The 24,711-nt window shown below is 43.4% G+C and overlaps 1 protein-coding gene across 1 annotated transcript in view; it reads left to right on the top strand.

Annotated features, from left to right (window-relative positions):
- The window catches only part of CNTNAP5 (contactin associated protein family member 5), a 433,878-nt gene that overhangs the window by 385,141 nt on the left and 24,026 nt on the right, over positions 1-24,711 (top strand). Inside the window, exons 19-20 of the mRNA XM_065413114.1 lie at positions 2,398-2,622; positions 19,540-19,670. Coding sequence (XP_065269186.1) covers positions 2,398-2,622; positions 19,540-19,670 — 356 coding nt within the window. The remainder of the gene's footprint in view (positions 1-2,397; positions 2,623-19,539; positions 19,671-24,711) is intronic.

Genomic DNA, 24,711 nt, shown 5'->3' with positions numbered 1-24,711 from the left:
TTGAATACAACTCAGCTCACCAATGTTTGCCCAACTGGGAGGAGACAATTCCATGTGACAGCGTTGTCACATTGACCTCCTCCGATATTATAGGCGGGGCTGGTAGCATACCTACTGTTAAGGTCGCCTGGCACTTCCCATTGTAAGACCCTGTTTTCAATTGCTTAGAACTTTACAAACTTTAACAGTTTAGGCTGATTTTTTCCACGATAGGTGCCTTCCTCAGGCTGAATATGTTTGGAAAATTTCAGCCAAAATGGTATAGTTATTTCCAAGAACGGAGCTAAGGAAAATACACTGTTTTTCCCATGTTAAATAATTCTTGAGACCTTTCCTTTGAACAGTTCTACTACCCCCATGTTTTGAAATTTGATAGGCAGGTGGCCTTTGTGCCTTTTTCTGTTCTTATGGAAATCCACCCAAATGTGACCAAGTTATAAGCCTTTGATAAGTTGTGGTTTGCACATACTCAGTAGAAACTTCTTTGATTTGAACAGTTAAATGTTTCTTTCCTCAGCACCTCACACTCCTAGTATTGTGATTTGTGACCAGACTCTGCATGTGTCATCCCCTCAGAGCCACTGAGCATGTTCCCATGCAAAAAATGTGTGATCTTGTAATTAAAGACTGTATTATAATGAATATGCACAAAGGGGCTAAATTAAGGTTACACAGGCAACCTTAATTTTAACATTTCCTAACTTTTGAGTGCTTGATGTTGTGTGAGGTCCCTGGAATCGATGTTATGGAAATAGGGTCATGTTGTCTATATTTAGTAAAAATATTGAATACTAGTTTATTGTTATATTTGTGACTTTTGTTAATAGTGATACAAATTAAACAGTAGGAGAATTGGGAGCTGCCCCTTTAAGATTAGAGAGGTGGCATGGTGAGGGGGCTGGAATGCTCAGTGTGTCTTCAGGGGGCATAATGCTGCTGCTGCAAGAGGAGGCTGGTTTGGGGCTATGCTGCAAGAGGAGGTCTCCATCGGCAGTAGGCTCTTAAAAAAAAAAAAAAAAAAAGGTCTGAATTCCCGGAACAAGGAAAGTTCTTCTGGAAAAGCTGAGTTTTGTAATCAGTGGTGCAACATTTGCAACCTTAGTAATGTCTTTTTAACATAGTCTTTTGTGTGTAATATGTATTCGCCATCCAGGCAACTCTCAGGAAAAACAGATCGGGGTGAGAAGATAATTTTCAGGGAAGTGAAGGCAAGAAGCCCTTAACCGATGTTGCCCATGCAGCAAAAAGAACGGATTAAATGTGCTTTGGGGAAAAAAACACATTTGTAATCCACCATAATCTTCCTCTACTTCTAAATCACAGCCAGGTTGCATGTGAGCATATTTATTTTGGCTGCCTCTCCAATGCCATATGTTTAATCGCTGGGTTGGACCCTCTTCTGGTGTAAATTGGCTTAATTCTGTGGAATTCAGCGGAACTGTGCCCACTTCTGTGAATTGCAGATCTGGCACTAAGGTTGCAATAGGCACACTGAATAAATACCAGTGTCCTGTTCAGAGGTGGGTACAGATACTGTGGACTATGGGAAAGTACCGTTGGAATCAGCCTACGACTACCCAGTAAATAGTAGAAGATGTCACCCTCCAACTGCTGTTGTCATCTAAATATATTTTGTGGCTAGACCATTTTATGCATGTGATGCAAACACAAAGTCTGTCTCCTGGACCTGTCCACATATAGCTAGATTTCTCAGTTTCTGAGGACATAGGCATATCTCTTAGCTACAATACCTTTGTAAATGTGGACAGTTAATAGTTGTTTATTTTAAAGGAAGGAACAGATATGGGCTAATTTCTAGCCAGTCCTTCAAAGGTTGGTTAGGGTAGAACGAGGACAAAAGGACCTCGAACCCAGAGCAGACCTGAAGAACTCTGTTGCTACCACCACAATAGTTTAAGGTGGGGTCTGGCTCCAGCTTGCATCCTCAGTGGTTTTCCATGGGCAACCAGGCAGAAAGTACGAAGAGGGTCTCTCCAAGTGCCTGGAAACAAGCCAAGATGGAGGTCCTTACTGTAGAATGTGTAAGGAACATTCTGCAGCATGCTCCTCTCTGAGAGATGCTTTTCTGTGGTAGTCTGCCGGCATCTGCCATGTCCATGGAGAATGACTCGAACACCTGTAGTTGGCTTCTACAGCTCCAGGCACATCTTGCCCCTACCCTACTCTGGGGCTCCTCACAGGAACAGAAACATGTGTGGCTGACTCAGACAGCCTGACTTGTGAAGTTCAAATCAGAGATTCACGTCTGCACCTTTCGAAAGATTTGGGGTGGGTGGGGAGTGCAGATCTGATGGTCTGGTTCAGGCCTATGTCCAATTTTAAGATTTGAAAATGCACCATCTGAAATAGATTCCTTGGTTTATGTATTATTTTCAGAGGTTTCTGCAGTGTTTGAAGCTGGCACCTCAGTTACCTATATTTTCCAAGAGCCTTATCCAGTGACAAAAAATGCAAGCACTTCATCCTCTGGCATTTATGCAGACGCCATTCTGTCCAAGGAAAACATTGCATTTAGCTTCCTGACAGCACGTGCTCCAAGCCTCCTGCTCTACATCGACACCTACTTTCATGACTATTTGGCTGTGATTCTCTCCAAAAATGGTAAGCATTTATGATATGCTACTGCAATAATGCCATCCTGACTGTATTAATAGTTACTGGGGGACAATACCGAATTCAGGGCTGTTCTCAATTGGATTCTGTGGCTGCAGCTTTATCCATTTCAATTCATGTAAGTGGTCATCACTCTTGCTTATATCTGTTTAGTTTGTATGCGGTGCTTCACTTGCTTATTCAGTCCTTGAATAATCATGTTGCTGGAGCTTAAAAGTGCCTTGACTTTCATTCAGCATGACTGTACAGTACCATTTCCTTACTATTTATCCCATGCTGAAATCCATTAGGCCTACTAGATACGATGAGAAAGTCTGTGAATGTACTTGACCCATGTATATACTGTTGTCTTATCTTTTACCTCCTCTGTTGGTATGTGTATTGCTCCTTCCCATGCCCTTTGAACCATTTCTGAGCATGGCCAGTTGAAGAGTAGTGATGAATAGCAAAATTTGAGGTTTTCTGGCTTCACTAACCAATCACATCAGGTGCAAATCTGTTTGATATTAGAAAATATTTGGGGGAGGTTTCCAAAAGCTTTAGGAGCACAAGTCACATCAATTTTCATTGGGACTGCTGCTCCTAAATCCTTTAAATGCTTTTGAAAGTCCCACTGTTGGTAAATATCACAAGCAGCCGCATGGCAGGTTTTGGATTGTCTGTAAAGTATCAAGTACAGAAACTTGGGAACTGGTTACTAAGCATATTTGGGATTCAATGATTTTCCATCTAACTCCCCTACTTGCACATTGCTAGATGACAAATGCCACGTGGACAAAATGTGGAGGGATATTGTGGTACTCTCCACGTGAAATAATTTTCTCCCTATACCTCCTCTGGCTTTTGCTCCTTTTTTATCATTTTAATCTCATATCCTTTTATTTTTTTTCAGTGACATTGAAATGGAAACTATTCCAATGGAAATAATGTTCAGATGCATTACGCTTCCCTATTGTAGCTGGTTTATGCTTGCTATAAAGCTACTGGACTATGAATAACAATGTCCTTTGCAATGATAAAAGTGATCATGACTCCTTGTCCGTTACTGGTTCTTTCTCTAGGATATTTGCAAAGCACAGTAGTGTGTGGTGGAGCCAGGATTGGTCCCGGTTGGATAACTTATTTATTAAGGTCATACTTTTTGGTGAAGTAGGACTGGGCACTCTCACCTCAGACCACTCTTCACTGGTATTTCAGGAGCCTTTACAGTTGTTACGAAAATAATGTGTTAGTAGAACAGCCATCTACCGAGTAACACTTGAAAACCCAACTGCAGGCTAATTTTTCCAACACGTTCAAGCTACTGCTCACTACTTGTAATGTTCCCCTTCCGTCTGGCCCACAGAGTGGCTGGGTGAATTCCTAACTAATAACTCTATGTCACTAAGGAGAATGATGAGCATAGGTGTTCCCAGGCTAAATGTGTTTTGCAGCAGCTAAAATGTCTGAAAGTCTAATGAATGTTTATATTCTATAGAAACTTTGCACAGCACACACTGCAAAGTTAATAGGAATTGATAAAAATAATGAATAGTCTTATCTAACTCTTGCAGCACTTGCCATCCACATAGCTACAGAGGAGGTCAGTATCATTATCTCCATTTACCAATGGGGAAATGGAGGCACAGGGGCATTGAAGTGTCTTGTCCAAGGTCATCCACCAGGTCACTGGCAGAGCCAGCAATAGAATCCAGGTCTCCCGAGTCCCTCTTCACCTCTCTGTCCACTAGGCAATACTTCTTCCCCCACAATAAGATCATGCTAGTGATCATAACCTTAAAAGATCAGGTCCTCGGAGAGAAGGCATAGATACATGATCTCCTGGGCACCATCATCACTCAGGAAGAGAGGAATTGCCGTTCTGGGTCAGACCCATGGTCCATCTACTCCAGTATCCTGTCTCCAATAGTGGACAGGACCAAGGTTCCTGGAACCTCATAATGGACAATTATGAAATAACTTGACCACAGGAGAAGGTTCTTCTTAGCCTCTCTCAATTAGTGGTTGGCTGAAACATGAGAGCTTATAGGTAAAATTTTCAAAAGCATCTAAATGACTCAGGAGCTGAAGTCCCATTTACAAAGATGACTTAAGCACATAGAATCCTAAGTCCCATTGACATCCTGCCCAGGATGGTGATGGTGAAATCTTCAGGGAGATGAGAGAGATTGCAAAAACAGAAAACCCAACAATAATGGGGGATTTCAGCTATCCCCATGTTGGCTGGAAACATGTCACCTCAGGACGAGGATGAGGAGATAAAATTTCTAGACACCATTAGTGATGGCTTCTTGGAAGCAGCTAATCCAGAAACCCACAAGGGGAGAGGCAATTCTTGATTTAGTCCTAAGTGGTGCCCAGGATCTGGTCCAAGAGGTGAACATAACTGAATCACTTAGTAATAGCAACCATAATATAATTAAATTTAACATACTGGTAGGGGGGAATACCAAAGAAACACACCACAGTAACATTTAACTTCAAAAAAGGGAACTATACATCAATGAGCAGGCTGGTTAAATGGAAATTAAAAGGAACAATCACAAGAGTGAAAGGCCGGCAAGCTTCATGGAAACTTTTAAAAAACACCATCACGGAGGCTCAAACTATCCATATACCCCAAATTTGATATTTTTTATATATATATAAAATACTATATATATATATATATATAGTTAATGCTGTTAAAGTTAAATGCTACTAAATATATATATATAGGCTTAACAGTGAAATCCTTGCTGATCTTAAACACAAAAAAGAAGCTTACAAGAAGTGGACGTTTGGACAAATGACAAGGGAGGAGTATAAAAATATTGCTCAGGCATGCAGGAGTGAAATCAGGAAGGCCAAATCACACTTGGAGTTGCAACTAGCAAGAGATGTTGAGAGTAACAAGAAGGGTTTCTTCAGGTATGTTAGCAACAAGAAGAAAGTCAAGGAGTAAAGTAGGAAGCCATGGGGTAAGTGGATCAGTAACTGGTTAATCAATAGAAAACAAAGGGTAGGAATAAATAGACATTTTTCACAGTGGAGTGAGGTAAATAGTGGGGTCCCCCATGGATCTGTATTGGCACCCGTGCTGTTCAACATATTAATAAATGATCTGGAAAAAGGGATAAACAGTGAGGTGGAAAAGTTTGCAGATGATACATCATTACTCAAGATAGTTAGGTCCAAAGCTGACTGTGAAGAGTTACAAAGAGATCTCACAAAACTGGATGACTAGGCAACAAAATGGCAGATGAAATTCAATGCTGATAAATACAAAGCGATGCTAATTGGAAAACATGATTCCCCAATATACATATACAACTAAGGGGTCTAAATTAGCAGTTATCGCTCAGAGAAGAGATCTTGGAGTCATTGTGGATAGTTCTCAGAAAACATCTGCTTTACGTGCAGCGGCAGTCAAAAAAGTGAACAGAATGTTAAAAATCATTAGGAAAGGGATAGATAAGAAGACAGAAAATATCATAGTGCCAAGATAGAAATCCATGGTATGCCCACACCTTGAATACTGATAAACAGTGGATTTCTGGTCACCCCATCTCAAAAAAGATATATTAGAATTGGAAAAAGTTCAGAGAGGGGTATGAAAGCTTCTGTATGGGGAGAGTTGAAAAAGACGGACTATGCAACTTAAAAAAGAGACAAGGGGGGGCAGAATATGAGAGAAGAATATCAACAGGGCCGGCTCCAGGTACGAGCAAACCAAGCAGGTGCTTGGGGCGGCACATTTTCAGGGGCGGCATTCCAGCCAGCCTTTTTTTTTTTTTTGCTTGGGGTGGCAAAAGCCTAGAGCCGGCCCTGGCAGCAGCAGCGCATTGTGCATGGGAGCTCCCTGGGGCCGTTGCGGTTCGCGCCACGGGGGAGCAGCGCCCGCACCTTGTGGCTGGGCCACGCAGGCTCCAGGCGGGGGACACTCGGGCTGGGGGCCGCCCCGCGGGGCGCACGGAGCCGCCTGCAGGTGCTGCAGGGCGGCTGCCCCCCAGCGCCGCAGCCGGGGCTGGGCGAAGTGGCCCGAGCTGCCCAGGGACTGCGGCAGGGTGGCCAGGAGCAGCAGCAGCAGCGGGGCCATAGAGGGGACCGGTGCCGGGGGCGCTGCCGTGCGGGGCCCGCGTCCCGCTCTCCGGGGCTCCGCTCCCTCTGGGGCTGCCCTGCCCCAGCTCCTCAGCCCTCTGCCGGGCAGTTCCCCGGCTCTGCCCTCCCAGGTCCCGGCCGGTCCTGGAGGTGGGAGCCCTGACTGGAGGGACCCTGGGCTGAGGTGCGGCCCGGGAGCCCCGCTGCTTACCCCGACCCTGCCAGCGCCGGACCGGCTGGAGGCAAGGGGGGAGCGGGTGGAGTCAGCACCGGTGGGGAGGAGCCCAGGGCTGGGGCGGCAGGGGGTGCGGGTGTGGGAGGATAGGGGGGAGAGCCCAGGGCTGGGGTGGGGGGCAGCCAAAACATTTTTTGCTTGGGGCGGCAAAAAACCTAGAGCCGGCCCTGAATATCAGATCATGAATGGTGTGAATAAGTATGTGTTATTTACCCTTCACAAAGCACCAGAACCAAGAGTCACATAACTAAATTAATAGGCAGCAGGTTTAAAACAAACAGAAGGAAGTACTTATTCACACAATGCACAGTTAACCTGTGGAACTCATTGTCCGGCGGTGTCGTGGAGTCCAAAATATAAGTGGGTTCAAAAAAGAATAAAAGAAGTTCCTGGAGGATAGGTCCTTGAAGGATATTAGCCAATGTGGTCAGGGATGCTACCCATGGTTTGGTGTCCCCAAACCTCTGACTGCCTGAAGCTGAGACTAGCCGACAGGGGATGGATCATTCAATATTTGCCCTGTTCTATTCATTCCCTGTGAAGCATCTGACACCAGCCACTATCGGAAGACAAGATACTGGGTCAGATGGACCATTGGTCTGATCCACTATGGCCGTTATTATATTCTTATGTAAGACTTAGGCTCTTGGTTCACATAGGTGTTTTTGAAAATTTTAATCTATATCTTTTAAAGTCCTATATCATGTAATTGTGCATCTTTTCATTATTCATATAAACATTTAGTCCTTTTATGTAGGCTACTATGCCCTTGGGATCAGCATCTCAGCCTCAGATCTCTAGTTGTAGTCCTTTCAAAATTCACCATTCTCTGGTCATTTTTCAAGGAGCATGGGACCTCAAAGCACCTGCACCTTGAGACACGGATGCATTAATCAAATTGCAAAGAAATTCTAGGTGCCATTAATTACCACGCGGGATAAAAATCATTATTCTGCCTTATTAACGGTATCAAAATGGTTTCCATAGATCATTCACCTGAGCTTTTGACCTTCAAGGATGACTGGGTAATTAGATTATATTGTATCCAAAAGAGTATATCCTAAGTGAGAGTTGTAACACAGTAAATGGAGAACATCTCTGAGTGAAGAAACCAATAAGGGGCATTGCTATAGTTTAACACTCTTTAGTCTTTCTAATTTCCTATGTCACATGAAGAGTCATGCACCCAACAACAGGCACTTGCTAAGAACGAAAATGTATTTCTTCACTCCAGTGCCAAATGTTTCATATAACTTTCTGTTGCAAATTTCAGCAATCCCACCAAATAACCAACACCTCAGCATTGTTCTCCATCTTAATCTCACTATTATAATAGCCCACTTCACTATGATGAAAAAAAGACTTGATAATTCCACAGATATATCCTGTCACTTACTCTCCCCTACTTAGGGAAAAAATCAGATGAGAAATCTAAACACGATGGGAAAAGATATATAGGAAATGTGTCTCCAAACCTTTGATTTCCACTTTGCTTTTCCTATGGTGCCACGTGATTCCTAATCCAGAAAGACAGCAGATAGCCAGCATCAAAGTAAAGAGATAGAATCTCAAGCTCTATCCCAAAACGATTGAAAATTTATCTGGATTTATTATCTCATCTCATGACAAACTCAAGAACTGGAGGGATTTTTTCTATTCAGTACCTATTGCCATCTCAGTGAGCACCCTTTTCGATTTCTCCACTAGCGAGAGAGACTCTGAAATTGCAAAGGAAAGATTAAAGATAGAAAAAAAATACATCAGTTAAAACCAAAAGTACAAATGAAAACAGCTTGAGTCCTTCTCCTGCCAGCTCTTTGATTTCCAGCTTACAGGAGCTGTAACGAGGTGAACCCAAGTGCCCTGTCATCTAGGGCCTTGAAATCTGCCAGGCTTTTTAATAAATGTGTAATGAAAAACTAACCCCATGGTAGGTGTGAGATAAATTAGCACACAGCCAAAAAAAAAAAAAAAAAGTCCAAGAAACATAAAGCAGACATTTTGCAGATGAATTGTTTTTTAATAAACTAATAATCCAGGCTAACCTCCCTCCATTTCAAAGTCAAAAGCAGGCTTGTGTGAGCATTTTAAGTCTACCTGCTCCTATTACCTTGCAAACACGTTTAGTTAAACCTGGAGCATCTCCTTCCTAACAAGAGCAAAGACTTTAACATTCTTAAGCCAGGCAAAGGCAGTAAATTGAGGGCAAAATTAAAATAAATCCACATGCCCATGTGCATACACACAAAGAAAGAAAGGTTTCTTCTCTTCTCTTCTCTTCTCTTCTCTTCTCTTCTCTTCTCTTCTCTTCTCTTCTCACTGAGCCTCCCACTTCTGCATGGGTCCATATTGCTCAATCCTTTGTCTCTCATATTAAGGGCCACCATCACTCACACGGAGTCATATCTAACTGTGAGAGTCATGTTTGGAGTGAAGTACTATGAAACATGGCAGAATTGGACCCTAATAAGTTGTGCTAATGCAATATACTTCTATGTCTATTGCGCTTTTTGGCCTAAAGGGTGTCAATGGTCTTTACAAATTAGACACAGAATGCACTTTGCCCACCATCAAATTGCAGCTCACAGAGCTTAGGACAGTAAAGTAGGGGACAGGGCCATGGCAGGTAAGGTTAAGGACAGGGCATATTTAACAGGCAGGAGTAGAGGAAAGAGGTCAGATTGGGGCATATGGGCCATGGTTTTGTGTAGGGCAGTGGCTCTCCAACAGTGGTCTATGGCTGACTGATGCGCACTTGCTGATTGTCCCTGGAGAGCTGGCTGAACCATGGCACTGGTGTTTCCTCCCTGTTTCTAGCTGCTGAATCACATGGACGCACACGCTTACTTTCTAGATATTGTTTGTTCATGCAAGCCATTGCTGTAGTTAACACAGGAAAATGATGTTATCTTTAGGGGGTTTAGGGATGTAATCACACAGTGCAATCATGAATGGAAAAGGAGGCAGCCTAGGTAATTGTAAATGGGAGGTGATGTGATCCGAGGGAGAAGAGCAGGGGAATCAGGACTATTGAGGCTGGAGACAGAGGAAATAACTACATAACCTAGGAAGGCTCCCTGCCAAAACCATGCCCCACAACATGGAACTTGTGATGGTGCAGAGAATGCACTTGCACGTATGTAGAAAATCAAGATGTTGACAAGAAGTTTCTATTCAAACCCAGCGTGACTAAGTCTTGGAGGCAGTAGGTGGACTTGACTAGCAGGCATCCAAATGAAATTTGCTTCCGCTTATGGTCTTCTAAACCTCTGAGCGTGTGAGACTTCTTTGAAAGGAGAGGCAGCCAAAAGCATTCAGCCACGGACTCTGATTGGCAGATTTCTTCTTTGCTGTCCAAGAGGAAGGAGATACAAGGGTGGCTTCATGAGCTCAATTTGTGGAGGCATTTTATGCATTCAGAATACTTACTGAATGGTCAACAGATGCCAGGGGACGCAAAGGGAACAGCTAGAGGACTGTAATTGGATTATATAAAGTGGGGAAAGAAGAGCAGCTGTTTGTAACTAATCTGTGCTGCATACATACAGACTGACATTGAACATATTGACATCTGGATAAAACCCAGGACCGCTGGCTGCAAACAGAGAGGTCCCTAGTACTTGATTTGGAGCTGAAAAGAGAATCGTCATTAGCTGTTGAAAGCAGTAGGCTTTTATCATCTAGAGCTCATCCAGTAGAGGACAGTTTTCTACACACGCCCTCTGGCCAATGAATTGCAAATGACAGGTCATTTGTTCAGACAAGGTGGGTGAGGATCTTTTATTGAACCAACTTCTGTTGATGGGGGAGACAAGCTTTTGAGCCAACACAGAGCTCTTCTTCAAGTCTGGGAAAGGTACTCCTAGCCTCACAGCTAAATGCAAGGTGGAACAGATTGTTTAACCTAAGTAGTTAACACATATTATAAGGGACCATTCGAGGCAGAGGGTCCTGTTAATACTTCTGCAGTTGTAGGACAAAAAGAGAGGATTAGTGGGTTACAGATTGTTGTAATAAGCCATACATCCAATGTTTCTGTTCAGTCCATGATTTTTAGTCATGAATTTAAGCTCCTGGGCTCGTCTTTTGAAAGTGTTGCGCAGGTTTCCTTTGAGGATGAGGACTGATAAGTCAGATATAGAGTGATCGCTCTGTGAAAAGTGTTCACCCACAGCTGATAGGGTGTTTTTGTCTTTTATCATTTTTCTGTGTGAGTTCATCTGAGAGTGTACTGATTGTCTGGTTACACCCACATAGTTGTTGTTGGAGCATTTAGTGCACTGGAGGAGGTACCCCATATGTTGTGATAGGCATGTGTAGGACCCATCGATCTTGAAACGTATGTTGTGGGGGGTGTTGATCATGGTAGCAATGGAGATATATCTGCAGGTTTTGTATCTGTTGTTCTGGCAGGATTTGGTGCTCTTTGAGTTGGTGTGTCCTGGTCTGTGGTGAGCTTGTTTCTCTCATATCCTGGGACTGAAAAGGCTACAAATACACTGCCTAGGTCATTTGTTGTCTTGTTTGAGGAGCTGACCTCAGCCAGCACTGCAAAAACTGCTGTGTGAAGGCTTTTACATTTGAAGTGAAATTGCAGACTTCCTGTTTCTTTATATCTATATATGGAAAGCCCAAACAGGCACACACACACACAACAACAACAACAACAACAACAAAACCCAACCAAACACCCACAGAAGCCCTTTACACTAAAATTTTTGGCAACAAATAATGATTCTTTTAGCATGATAAAACTGGAAAGTTCATAAGAATGTTTAGAGGCAAATAAGTGAAGGTTGCAAAATACAAAATTTGGTGAGAGGCTGAGGAAAATTCTGATATCTACAAGATCCTACCAGGGAAAAGGAATTTACAAATTACAGAAATATGTTACTATTTCCTCTGAAATATATAGTGGCCTATATTTTGCTACAGAAATGTTGTCATGATGAAACCATTGTTATTTATTTGTAGTATGGTAGCCTCTAGAACCCCAAGTGAGATCAGGGTCCCATTTTACAGATGGGGAACTGCAGCAGAGAGAGATTAAGTGACTTGCTTGACGTTAACCACAAAGTCTGTGGTAGAGACAGGAATTGAACCCAGACCTTAAGTTGTGCTCTTAACCATGTCGTCCTTTCTCTGGTCATCACCATTAGTCTGGTGACACAACGGCCTCAAACCTCTTGAACAAACTATTCTTGTATGTGGTAGGTTTGCTCAGGACTGTGAAACTCAAACTCTGCTCTGAGGCTTGCAATAAATAAAGCCAGCTTGCTGATGTGAGAGTCAGACTTGTCCAAGATCAGGAGACAGCAAAGTCAATGAAACATTAGGCAATATTCAGAAGGGCCTAATGATAAGGGGCACAGGGCATTGCCAGGGGATTAATGACCAGTTGGGTGATGTTGATGGACCATGATACAAGCAAGGACCATTAACCTCCGACAAGTCATTCACAGGCAATGAACTAACCATGGTGGTTGAAGAACACAGGCATATGTTTTCTAATAAGGATTCACAACTCATAGCTCTAAGTGCTAGCAGTGTCCATTCATTTAGCTATTTTAAGATTTAATAACTAGTGTTTTCCTTTAAGACAGCACCACAAAAAACAGCTGAGCGATAGCAGCAGGTTACCACAGGAAAACAAAAGCGGCAATCTCGCCTCGCCATTTTCCATGTGTGTGAAACGAACAGCGATAGCATTTTTTTCCCTCCCGCTTTCCAAAAATGTGCAAAGACTTTCTTAGTTAAAAGCCACTGGACGATTAAGAAGATGGGTCCAGTTATTTCGTATCACCAGCTGCACATCCTGTGAAGAGTAAATTTGTTGAGTAAACGTCCCTTGGGAGAGGCTGCTAATTAAGGAGCAGGTTTCCTACCCAGCTGTTACAAACAGAGAGAGAGAGGTCGTTCATTTTTAAATAGCCAAGCTGTAAAGGGGAAGAATTACCGCGGCACCAGGATTCCGCAAGCTGCCAGGGAGCTGTTTGGTGGTGCCTGGCACTGAAAACAATCCTCTAGCACCATGTGATGTGGAATTAACAGAACAACATTTCACCTAAATCATTGCAAAGGGCTTTCTGGACATAATTTTTAATAGCTGATTTTGAGTGCATAGCATTATTAATAGCTTCACAAATGTTATTTTCCCCTGTTTAATCAACTGCTTCCCTAAATGATTTTCTCTCTTAACTACTGCTTGTATGCATGCTGTGGAAATATCAAAGCAGTGTGGTCACTAGTTTAACAGTCTGCCGAAGTCATTCTGTGTTCAGCTGTTGTATGTATAAAGAGTCTGTTAGGAGTTTCACTTGGGGTGGTTGGAGCTGAGTGGACTAAGCCAGTGATTCCCATGCCATCAACCCACCCCCTACTTCTGGGTTTTCAAAGTGAAACCATGGAAGGGCTCTGAACAAACAAAAGGAAGTCGTTCTTCACACAACACTCAGTTAACCTGTGGAACTCATTTCAGGGGATGTTGTGAAAGCCAAAAGCATAACAGGGTTAAAAAAAGAATTAGGGCTGGTCCACACTACCCGCCTGATTCGGCGGGTAGAGATCGATCTTCTGGGATCGATTTATCGCGTCTCATCTGGACGCGATAGATCGATCCCAGAAGCGCTCCCCCGTCGACTGCGGAACTCCTGCTCGCCGAGAGGAGGAAGCGCTGTCGACGGGGGAGCCTGCCTGCGCCGCGTGGACCCGAAGTAAGTAAATTTAGTTCGATCTAGGAAACGTCGACTTCAGCTACGCTATTCTCGTAGCTGAAGTTGCGTTTCCTAGATCGATCCCCCGCCCCAGTGTGGACCTGCCCTTAGATAAGTTACTGGAGGACAGGTCCATCAATGGCTATTAGCCATGATGGGGGATGGAAGTCCATGCTTTGGGTTTCCCTAGCCTCTGATTGCCAGAAGCTGGGACTGGATGACAGGGGATGGATCACTCAATGATTGCCCTAGTCTGTTAATTCCCTCTGAAGCATCTGGCATTGGTGACTGTTGGAAGACAGGATACTGGGATGGATGGACCATTGGTCTGAACCAGCGTGGCCATTTTCATGTTCTTAATGCCATTGGTGGTACATGCAGAAATCACCCCGTTTAAGAAGTCTTGATGTAAATACTGGGTTAAGGCTCTTTCCAGACTCCTTAGCAGAACAGGTTTGAATTCCAAATTGAGCACCATGCAGTTCACTGGGTGAGGAGGCCGTAAAGGCAAGATCAGCATTTTCAGACTTGCGTGCCAATACGAAGATACACAGGGTAAAAATTTCAAATGTGCCTATGTGATTTAGGGGCCCACGTCTGTTTTTTTTTTTTTACAAAAAACTGCTTCAGAGCCCAAGGCTCACTGACTGTCAGTGGGACTTAGGTGCCTAAGCCACCTTGGCGCTTTTGAAAATGTTACCCTTAAATCTACATTTAGACACCTAACTAAGGGCCTGATTTCCAGAATGGCTGTGCAGCTGCCGCTCCCACTGACTTGGATGGAGTTTCTCTTGATTTATACCAACGTATTTGAGATTGAAATGAGGCCCATCTGGTGTGATCTTTCTCCCATTGACATTAATGGGGGCTTTGCCATTGACTTCATTTGGAGCAGAATTGAGCCTATATTGGTTATTTATTTTCTCTTCTCACCATCCATAGCAGACTATAGCAACCATTACAGAAGAAAGGATCAGGCCTGTCAAAGGGTATTTTTTCTCCTAGCTCCCTAACATGAATAGGAAGTTTGCAAGCACGTCCCCTGGTCTGAAACCTTGAATTAAAATAGCCGTCTGTGGTTCCACTCTTGGGTCACTGCAATAATACAAGTGCTCACCAAATGCACATGTGCTTATTGTACTGCTTTTTAAAGAAATCATCGGTAACTGACCGTCACTTACACTTCTATCTGTGGAAATGCACACAGCTGGCGCTGCTGATACCCACGGTACACAGGCAGCAGAAAAATAACTATCCTCTTGATAGAGTTAACTGAAAAAAGAACATATGGGCCATGTCATAATAGATAACATTATGGCTGGGATGTTTGTTTGTGTCGTGCAATTTGTGTCATTTGATAATCTTACTCGTGGTGGTGTATGCCGAGAGACCTCTAAACAGCCGATTATGTTTGTATTAGAGACACAGAGTCTGGACTCTGGTTTGATTTTGCTGTGCTCAGAGCAGTACTCGGAGCACAGGCTTTGTATAGGTGGTTTTAAGCTACCTTTTATGTTCCTCCGATCCTGGGGCTGGGACTGTCCCCAGGGTAGATTAGAGTAGCTCCAGGGGGTGTTTTAACAGCCAGGGATTGCCAAGGTGTAAGAATCCCCTGGCCACATCCCCTTCCCTGCAGCCACAAGGCACGGTGGGAGTGGTGTAAATGCTGCGACACTGGCTCTCCACCCTCCAAGGTTTTCCCAGAAGCTCATTTAAGCCAGCTTTGCATCGCTGGAGACTAGCCGTAGAGTTGAAGGCCAGAAGAGACCCTTGTGATCCTCCAGTCCAACCGTCTGCATTTCAAAAGCCAGAGAATTTCACCAGTAAACTTCACCATAGCGGGGCCAAGAATCTGACCTGTAAGGCAGAACTGTCCCTCCATTGTGCTTAGTTAATAGCATTGGTCCCCAGGAATTCCATGGATAATAACCAGGCAGTGAAGCAGATCATTGCTTGAATACTGTTGCACGTCTTATGTACCTGGTTAGACATGGCAAGCTGAGGTCAGGATGACAAGCCAAGCCATCATTGCAATGAAGTTCCCAGATGTGTACTGCTGTGACTATCTTAATTCCTATTAGAGAGACAACACTTAATTACTACTGTGAGATAGAAACGATGCAAAAATCATAGTAACCTGAATTATGCCCTTGCCCGTTTTTGTGGTTAGTGATACCCTGGCATAATGGGACACAGAACTCCAACCAACCAGATAATCAAAATTCAAAGTTGCACACAAGGTTTCTTAATAATAATTAATAATGCATTTCTCTTTCTATCACACATTTTAATGTAATGAAAAGATTATGTAAATCTGCCAGCATGAAAAGATTTGCTGCTGATTAAGCGCCAAAGTCTGCTCCCAGTTACACTGGTGTAAAGTCCAAAGTAACTCTGTGGCAATCAGTAAAATTGCTTATTTATGTTGATGTAAATTTGGCCCCAGGCAAAATCCCTTAGTTCAAGTCAACGGTTTTGAAGAGCAGAAGTCCAAAGAATTCTTAGCTGGAATTTCAAGAAAATTAATAACCGAGGACTGATCCCTTCCAATCTTTACAAAAGGAAATTTTGTAGGTATTGAGTATATGATTTTTTTCTAATGCAATCTTAGAAAAAGAACAAATGAACCAGAATATCAGCTCATGTAAATCAGTGTAGCTCTGAGGAAGTCAGTGGAGCATTGCTGGTTTACAACAACTGACGATCCGGCCTATAGTTCCGTAGGTAAAATTGCTCCAGAAACACTTGTTAGAAAAACAGTGTGCTGTTCACTACATTTGTGCACGTACGTGCAGTAACACCTTTCAGCTGACGTCTCAAAACACTTAGCAAACGTTAATGTCTCATAACTTCCCTGTAAGCTAGCCAGGCATTTTCACACCCAAAGAAATTCTAGGTAAAGTCTACGCAGCCTGCGGCAGCAAGCATCCCAACCCACGTCGACAGACTCAGGTTTGCACAGCTCACATTCACCCCCTAAAAATAGCTATGTAGACAGCGCTTTGAAGTTGCAACTTGGCTTGAGAACCTTAGGGCTTGTCTACACTTGCAGCGCTGCACCAATATGTTGCGTCTCCGTAGCACGTAGTGAAAACAAAACCTATGCCAATGGGAGAGCTTCTTAATCCACCTCCCCGAGAGGCCATAGCTATGTCAATGGGAGAAGCCCTCCCATAGACATATCGCTGTCTACACTGGGGAAACCCACACCCCTAAGCTACAGAGTTATATAGTCATAAGTTGGTAGTGTAGACCAAGGCTGAGTTCCGCCCTGAACCACAACATCCACACTGCTATTTTTAGGGCACTAGCTTGAACCCCTCTAGCATAAGTCTGTCTGCCCGGGCTGGGAGGCTCACTCTGTTGCAGCGTAGACATGCCCTCTGTGTTACCCTAATTATGGAGGTGCCACTAAACAGCCTTAATCACAGCCATTGCTTGGTGTCACATTACTGATAGGTACTCTCAAACTTAGCTCCAGCTTTATGCAGGTTTTCACAGGGAATATAAATGAATTGCGTTAGAATTGGGAGACTCCTTGCAGGGTAAGGTTCTATTCAGTATCATAGAATCCTAGAAGATTAGGGTTGGAAGAGACCTCAGGAGGTCATCTAGTTCAACCCCCTGCTCAAAGCAGGACCAACACCAACTAAATCATCCCAGCCAGGGCTTTGTCAAGCCGGGCCTTAAAAACCTCTAAGGAAGAAGATTCCACCACGTCCCTAGGTAACCCATTCTAGTGCTTCACCACCCTCCTAGTGAAACAGTGTTTCCTAATATCCAACCTAGACCTCCCCCACTGCAACTTGAGACCATTTCTCCTTGTTCTGTCATCTGCCACCACTGAGAACTGCCGATCTCCATCCTCTTTGGAACTCCCCTTCAGGTAGGTGAAGGCGGCTATCAAATCCCCCCTCACTCTTCTCTTATGACGAAGGGTGGCAGAATCTGGTTGTGTATTATTGTATTTAAACCATCTTAAGCCCATGTACTGACCGAGACGTATGCACAAATTGCCCAGTGACATCAATGGGAGTTCCAACTTTATATCTAAGAAACTATGCCTCTTATATCCTTTACTTTCCCCTTCTATTAAAACCCCTTCTGATCTTGTAGGCCCTTGGACTGGTGAAAAGACTGATTCTCAGTAGCCTTTCTAGGGTGACCAGACAGCAAGTGTGAAAAATTGGGACAGGGGGTAGGGGGTAATAGGAGCCTATATAAGAAAAAGACCCAAAAATCGGGACTGTTCCTATAAAATCGGGACATCTGGTCACCCTAAGCCTTTCCCACTTTCCCTCACGCCTTTGGGTACGCTGCTAACTTCTTGCTCCAAACTTTGAGGTGAGCTGACCTCCCTGGATAGGCTGAGCACGGCAACGCCCACCAGTTAGCAGCCTGGGGCTTGTGTGCCCTGGATGGTTAGGAAAATACATTCCTTCTACTGAAGCTCCTTTCTGAAAAGTTTCCGGGCCCAAGCCTGAAAGAACTCCTACTGAAATCAATGGGAGATCAGCACTCGGTGACATGCACCCACGTGAAGAGGGCCAACGTTATGCCTATGCCTTTTAAAGACTTTGCGAGGACTTCAGCAGTATCTAGGATGTGTGCTGCACAAGGGCAGATTTCATCCAGGGACAACTTCTAAGATGGGACTAGATTTGCAAGCTCTGAAACAAACTAGAAATAAAAGGGTGGAAAAAACCCCATAGTGACAGCCAGTTCCCCTCCAGGTCATGTTCACCTGCATCCATCTCCAGAGTGCAGTGATGCATGGAATATTTGGAGGTAATGCAAATAAAAGCAATGGAATGGAAGGAGAGAAGAGTTGCTTATGATGGTTTTTAGAAGAGGAAAAAGCAAAATGAGGAGCCACTGCTCAGCAGATTGTGGGATTATATATGTTTATTACTGCCTCCTTTGAGATACTGTACTCCTGAAATGAATGGAGTAAAATAACTATGGAAAAGGTTTTTTGTTTTCTGTAGAACCAAAAATGTTCAGCATGTGTCAATTACTGACGTGCGAGAAAGCCCCAAAGATTTTCAGAATTTTGTTTTGTCTTGTTGTTACCTAATTACATGCTGAACTGCAAAGGCTTGTTCTTCACTTGTCAAAAAAAGTTAAAAGGATCCAGTCAGTGCATTTCCCCCCCCAGAGCTTTTAAAAGCATATTCTTTGTCCTTAATCTTTTATGGAAAGATTTAAAGTGATACGTTTCCTTTCTCACCTTGTGTACTTGTGGGTTTGCTATTGTTTGGCTTTTCACAAGTGCCGGGCAGCCACAACTGATGTTTTGTTACAAAAGAGCAGGGAAAGATTTGTTTGTCTTTGGGTTTGAAAAGAAATGCCATCACTTTAGCTGAATTAGAACCATTCTCATTTTCTTTTTAAAAAAAGTACAACATATTGTCTGCTACATTGTCCGTTACATTTCACTTTACTGTCTTCTTGAAGAGTAATAATAAAACCCAAAAATATTACTGTAATGAAACAGCTCTAGACCTCTATGCCCTCTGGTGGAAATGATCATTCATACAAAGGAGTCTAATATAGATCAAATATTGTGCAAATGTTAAACGTGTGCCGTATGGAGAGAAAGACGCATTCCTTTAATATAGTTATTTGCTTGATCATTTCAGTTATATTTTTGCACAATGGAATTTTTAAGCTGGTGCGAAGGAAGTTTCCAACAAATTATTTGTCATGCTTTTCATTAAAGTTTGACCATTTTTTATTTTAACTTCTTTATGATCACTTTAACTTGTGTCACTGGTTTTATAAAAATAAATGAATGTTGCATATTGCGCAAAGCTGTTGAACCGTACCTAGTTATGGACACACGTTTTATAGGTGGAAATGTGCTTTCCTTTTAAGGAAGCTTACACGTCCGATACAAGTTGAGTAAGGATGGCTTCCTCGTTTTCACCATTGACTCTGGAAACCTTGCCAACCGGGAATTACACCATGTGAAGATCAACAGAGAAGGAAAAGAACTCATCATTCAGGTATCAAACCTACATGCCATGGTTTACTTTCAGGGTCCTATTCACTACCTGTGCCCAACATTAATTAGTACCTTACTCCACAAACAGTCCTGTTGATTTCAATGGACTTACTTAGTAGGCTTCATGACACTATTTGTGCAAATCCCTACTCGCTGGTGGGAGCAAAGGATTCACAATCTGGCACCACCGTGAGCAAGGCTGGCAGAACATAGCTCTTACCAGATTGCATTTTCAAATAATGTTGTTGATTATCATCATTAGGCTCATAGCCTTTACGGCCAGAAGGGACCATCATGATCACAGAACCTGATACACTCTGGGCCATAACCTTTGGCTGAGTTACAGAAGTCCTCAAATCTTGACCTAAAGACTTCAAGTTATAGAGAATCCACCATTTACTCTAGCTGAAAACAGCAAATGACCCATGACCCACAACACAGAGGAATGCAACTCCCCTCCAAACCCCCCCCCCCATACAGGGTCTCTGCCAGTCTGACCTGGGGGGAAATTCCTTCCCAATCCTAAATATGGCGATCAGTTAGACCCTGAGCAAGTAGGCAAGACCCTGCACAAGGCCTCAGACACCTGGGAAAGAATTCTGTGTAGCAATTCAAAGCCTTCCCCATCTAGTGTTCCACTTCTGGCCATTGGAGATATTTGCTAATAACCGGCACAGATGGGCCAAATGCCATTGTCAGCAGCCTCATCATACCATCCCCTCCATAAACTTATCAAGTTCAGCGTATTGCCGAATTTAAACAAAAGAGCCACAGTGAGTGGAGGCATGTGGGAACCTCATTGATTTCAGGTGAATGTGACCCATAATTTGACTACATGAGGAGGAGGAAGGACTGATAGGGTTAGATTGGGTGACTATTACCACTCACATAAACAGTCCCATTGACTTCAGCAGGACTAGCTGTGTAAGTGCTTACCTCATCTACTGTGACCACCTTCCATCAGCTGATGAGAGCCCCAAAGTCCTACACACCACCGCTCTCCAAACACATCATTCTCACTGTCCCTTTGAGAAGCCATGCTGAGTCCAGGACCCGGTAGGTGGCCTGTTAGGGCTAACAAGTAACCTTGTGCTCTCCAGTTTTTCAAAGGAAGAGCGGGGAGTGAGCGCACAGCAGTGTCTGATGCTCTCATACCCGGGGGAATTCCTGCAGCTTTTAGGCAAGCTTCTGCTTAATTGCTAGGGCTGAATGGTATTTTCTGGCAGTCATTAATGAAAAGAGAGGGCAAGGCAGAGACAGGAAAGGAGGAGAGAGGTAAGGAAAAGGCAGTGAGAGAGAGCATCACACTTTTTTTCCCTTTGGTTTCAATTTATTGGCATAAAACTATCCAGGTATTGGCTATGTCCGGGACAGTGTAGAATTGTCCCACCTCCGGTCAGACAGCCCCTGCGCTGTTGAGGAGGATGAAAGGCCCAGGGAAGCAGAGCAGTTAACGGGAGCAGACGGAAACCTTCCCATAGTTGGGACCCTCCTTCCAGATGGTACTGGGGTTGCCTCTCACACTGAGGTTACCTCTCCGTGGGAGGGAACTCCAGTTTCTAGGAAAAGGCAGGTGTTAGTAATGGGAGATTCGATCATTAGAAACGTAGATAGCTGGGTTTGTGATGACCGGGAGAACCGTATGGTGACTTGCCTGCCTGGTGCGAAGGTTGCGGATCTCTCGAGGCATCTAGACAGACTTATGTGTAGTGCTGGGGAGGAGCCGGTGGTCGTGGTACATGTAGGTACCAATGACATAGGGAAGGGTAGGAGAGATGTCCTGGAGGCCAAATTTAGGCTGCTAGGGAAGAGACTGAAATCCAGGACCCCTATGGTGGCATTCTCAGAAATGCTCCAGTTCCACGCGCAGGGCCAGGTAGGCAGGCAGAGCTTCAGAGTCTCAATGCGTGGATGAGACGATGGTGTAGAGAGGAGGGGGTTACTTTCATTAGGAACTGGGGAAACTTTTGGGATGGGGGGAGCCTATACAGGAAGGATGGGCTCCACCTAAACCAAAGTGGAACCCGACTGCTGGCACTAAACATTAAAAAGGTTGCAGAGCAGTTTTTAAACTAGGAGATGGGGGAAAGCCGACTGCTGCAAAGGAGCATGTGGATCGGACAGAGACTTCTCTTAGGGGAGAGTCTAATCATAGAGAATCTCCAGGTTCTAGTCAGGAGCAGAGGATGGAAGAGGATAATGTAAGGGCCAGATCAGATGAGAAACATTCACATAAAAAAGAATCTGATACATCAGAAAAGGGCAGACAAATAAACAGTGACAAGTTTTGAAAGTGCTTGTACACAAATGCTAGAAGTCTAAATTATAAGATGGGTGAACTAGAGTGCCTTGTGATAAAGGAGGATATTGGTATAATAGGCATCACAGAAACCTGGTGGACTGAGAGCAATCAATGGGACACAATCATTCCGGGGTACAAAATATATCGGAAGGACAGAACAGGTCGTGCGGGGGGGGGGGGGGAGTGGCACTATATGTGAAAGAAAATGTACAATCAAATGAAGTAAAAATCTTAAGCAAATCTGCATGTTCCATAGAATCTCTATGGATAGAAATTTCATGCTCTAATAAGAATATAACATTAGGGATCTATTATCGACCACCTGACCAGGACGGTGATAGTGATGATGAAATGCTAAGGGAAATTAGAGAGGCTATCAAAATTAAGAACTCAATAATAGTGGGGGATTTCAATTATCCCCATATTGACTGGGAACATTTCACTTCAGGACGAAATGCAGAGATAAAATTTCGCGATACTTTAAGTGACTGCTTCATGGAGCAGCTGGTACGGGAACCCACAAGGGGAGAGGCAACTCTAGATTTAGTCCTGAGTGGAGCGCTGGAGCTGGTCCAAGAGGTAACTATAGCAGGACCGCTTGGAAATAGTGACCATAATACAATAGCGTTCAACATCCCTGTGGTGGGAAGACCATCTCAACAGCCCAACACTGTGGCATTTAATTTCAAAAGGGGGAACTATGCAAAAATGAGGGGGTTAGTTAAACAGAAGTTAAAAAGTACAGTGACTAAAGTGAAATCCCTGCAAGCTGCATGGGCGCTTTTTAAAGACACCATAATAGAGGCCCAACTTCAATGTATACCCCAAATTAAGAAACACAGTAAAAGAACTAAAAAAGAGCCACCGTGGCTTAACCACCATGTAAAAGAAGCAGTGAGAGATAAAAAGACTTCCTTTAAAAAGTGGAAGTCAAATCCTAGTGAGGCAAATAGAAAGGAGCATAAACACTGCCAAATTAAGTGCAAGAATGTAATAAGAAAAGCCAAAGAGGAGTTTGAAGAACGGCTAGCCAAAAACTCCAAAGGTAATAACAAAATGTTTTTTAAGTACATCAGAAGCAGGAAGCCTGCTAAACAATCAGTGGGGCCCCTTGATGATCGAGATACAAAAGGAGCGCTTAAAGACGACAAAGTCATTGCAGAGAAACTAAATGGATTCTTTGCTTCAGTCTTCACAGCTGAGGATGTTAGGGAGATTCCCAAACCTGAGCTGGCTTTTGTAGGTGACAAATCTGAGGAACTGTCACAGATTCAAGTGTCATGAGAGGAGGTTTTGGAATTAATTGATAAACTTAACATTAACAAGTCACCGGGACCAGATGGCATTCACCCAAGAGTTCTGAAAGAACTCAAATGTGAAGTTGCGGAACTGTTAACTAAGGTTTGTAACCTGTCCTTTAAATCAGCTTCTGTACCCAATGACTGGAAGTTAGCTAATGTAACGCCAATATTTAAAAAGGGCTCTAGAGGTGATCCCGACAATTACAGACCGGTAAGTCTAACGTCTGTATCGGGCAAATTAGTCGAAACAATAGTTAAGAATAAAATTGTCCGACACATAGAAAAACATAAACTCTTGAGCAATAGTCAACATGGTTTCTGTAAAGGGAAATCGTGTCTTACTAATCTATTAGAATTCTTTGAAGGGGTCAACAAACATGTGGACAAGGGGGATACAGTGGACATAGTGTACTTAGATTTCCAGAAAGCCTTTGACATGGTCCCTCACCAAAGGCTCTTATGTAAATTAAGCTGCCATGGGATAAAAGGGAAGGTCCTTTCATGGAATGAGAACTGGTTAAAAGACAGGGAACAAAGGGTAGGAATTAATGGTAAATTCTCAGAATGGAGAGGGGTAACTAGTGGTGTTCCCCAAGGGTCAGTCCTCGGACCGATCCTATTCAACTTATTCATAAATGATCTGCAGAAAGGGGTAACCAGTGAGGTGGCAAAGTTTGCAGATGATACTAAACTGCTAAAGATAGTTAAGACCAAAGCAGACTGTGAAGAACTTCAAAAAGATCTCACAAAACTAAGTGATTGGGCAACAAAATGGCAAATGAAATTTAATGTGGATAAATGTAAAGTAATGCACATTGGAAAAAATAACCCCAACTATACATACAATATGATGGGGGCTAATTTAGCTACAAGTCAGGAAAAAGATCTTGGAGTCATCGTGGATAGTTCTCTGAAAATGTCCACGCAGTGTGCAGAGGCGGTCAAAAAAGCAAACAGGATGCTAGGAATCATTAAAAAGGGGATAGAGAATAAGACTGAGAATATATTATTGCCCTTATATAAATCGATGGTACGCCCTCATCTCGAATACTGCGTACAGAAGTGGTATCCTCATCTCAAAAAAGATATACTGGCACTAGAAAAGGTTCAGAAAAGGGCAACTAAAATGATTAAGGGTTTGGAACGGGTCCCATATGAGGGAGAGATTAAAGAGGCTAGGACTCTTCAGCTTGGAAAAGAGGAGACTAAGGGGGGATATGATAGAGGTATATAAAATCATGAGTGATGTGGAGAAAGTGGATAAGGAAAAGTTATTTACTTATTCCCATAATACAAGAACTAGGGGTCATCAAATGAAATTAATAGGCAGCAGGTTTAAAACAAATAAAAGGAAGTTCTTCTTCACGCAGCGCACAGTCAACTTGTGGAACTCCTTACCTGAGGAGGTTGTGAAGGCTAGGACTATAACAGAGTTTAAA

The sequence above is a fragment of the Emys orbicularis genome, chromosome 11, assembly GCF_028017835.1.
Source record: "Emys orbicularis isolate rEmyOrb1 chromosome 11, rEmyOrb1.hap1, whole genome shotgun sequence".
Classification (NCBI taxonomy): domain Eukaryota; kingdom Metazoa; phylum Chordata; order Testudines; family Emydidae; genus Emys; species Emys orbicularis.
This window is presented reverse-complemented; position numbering and strand designations above follow the sequence as displayed.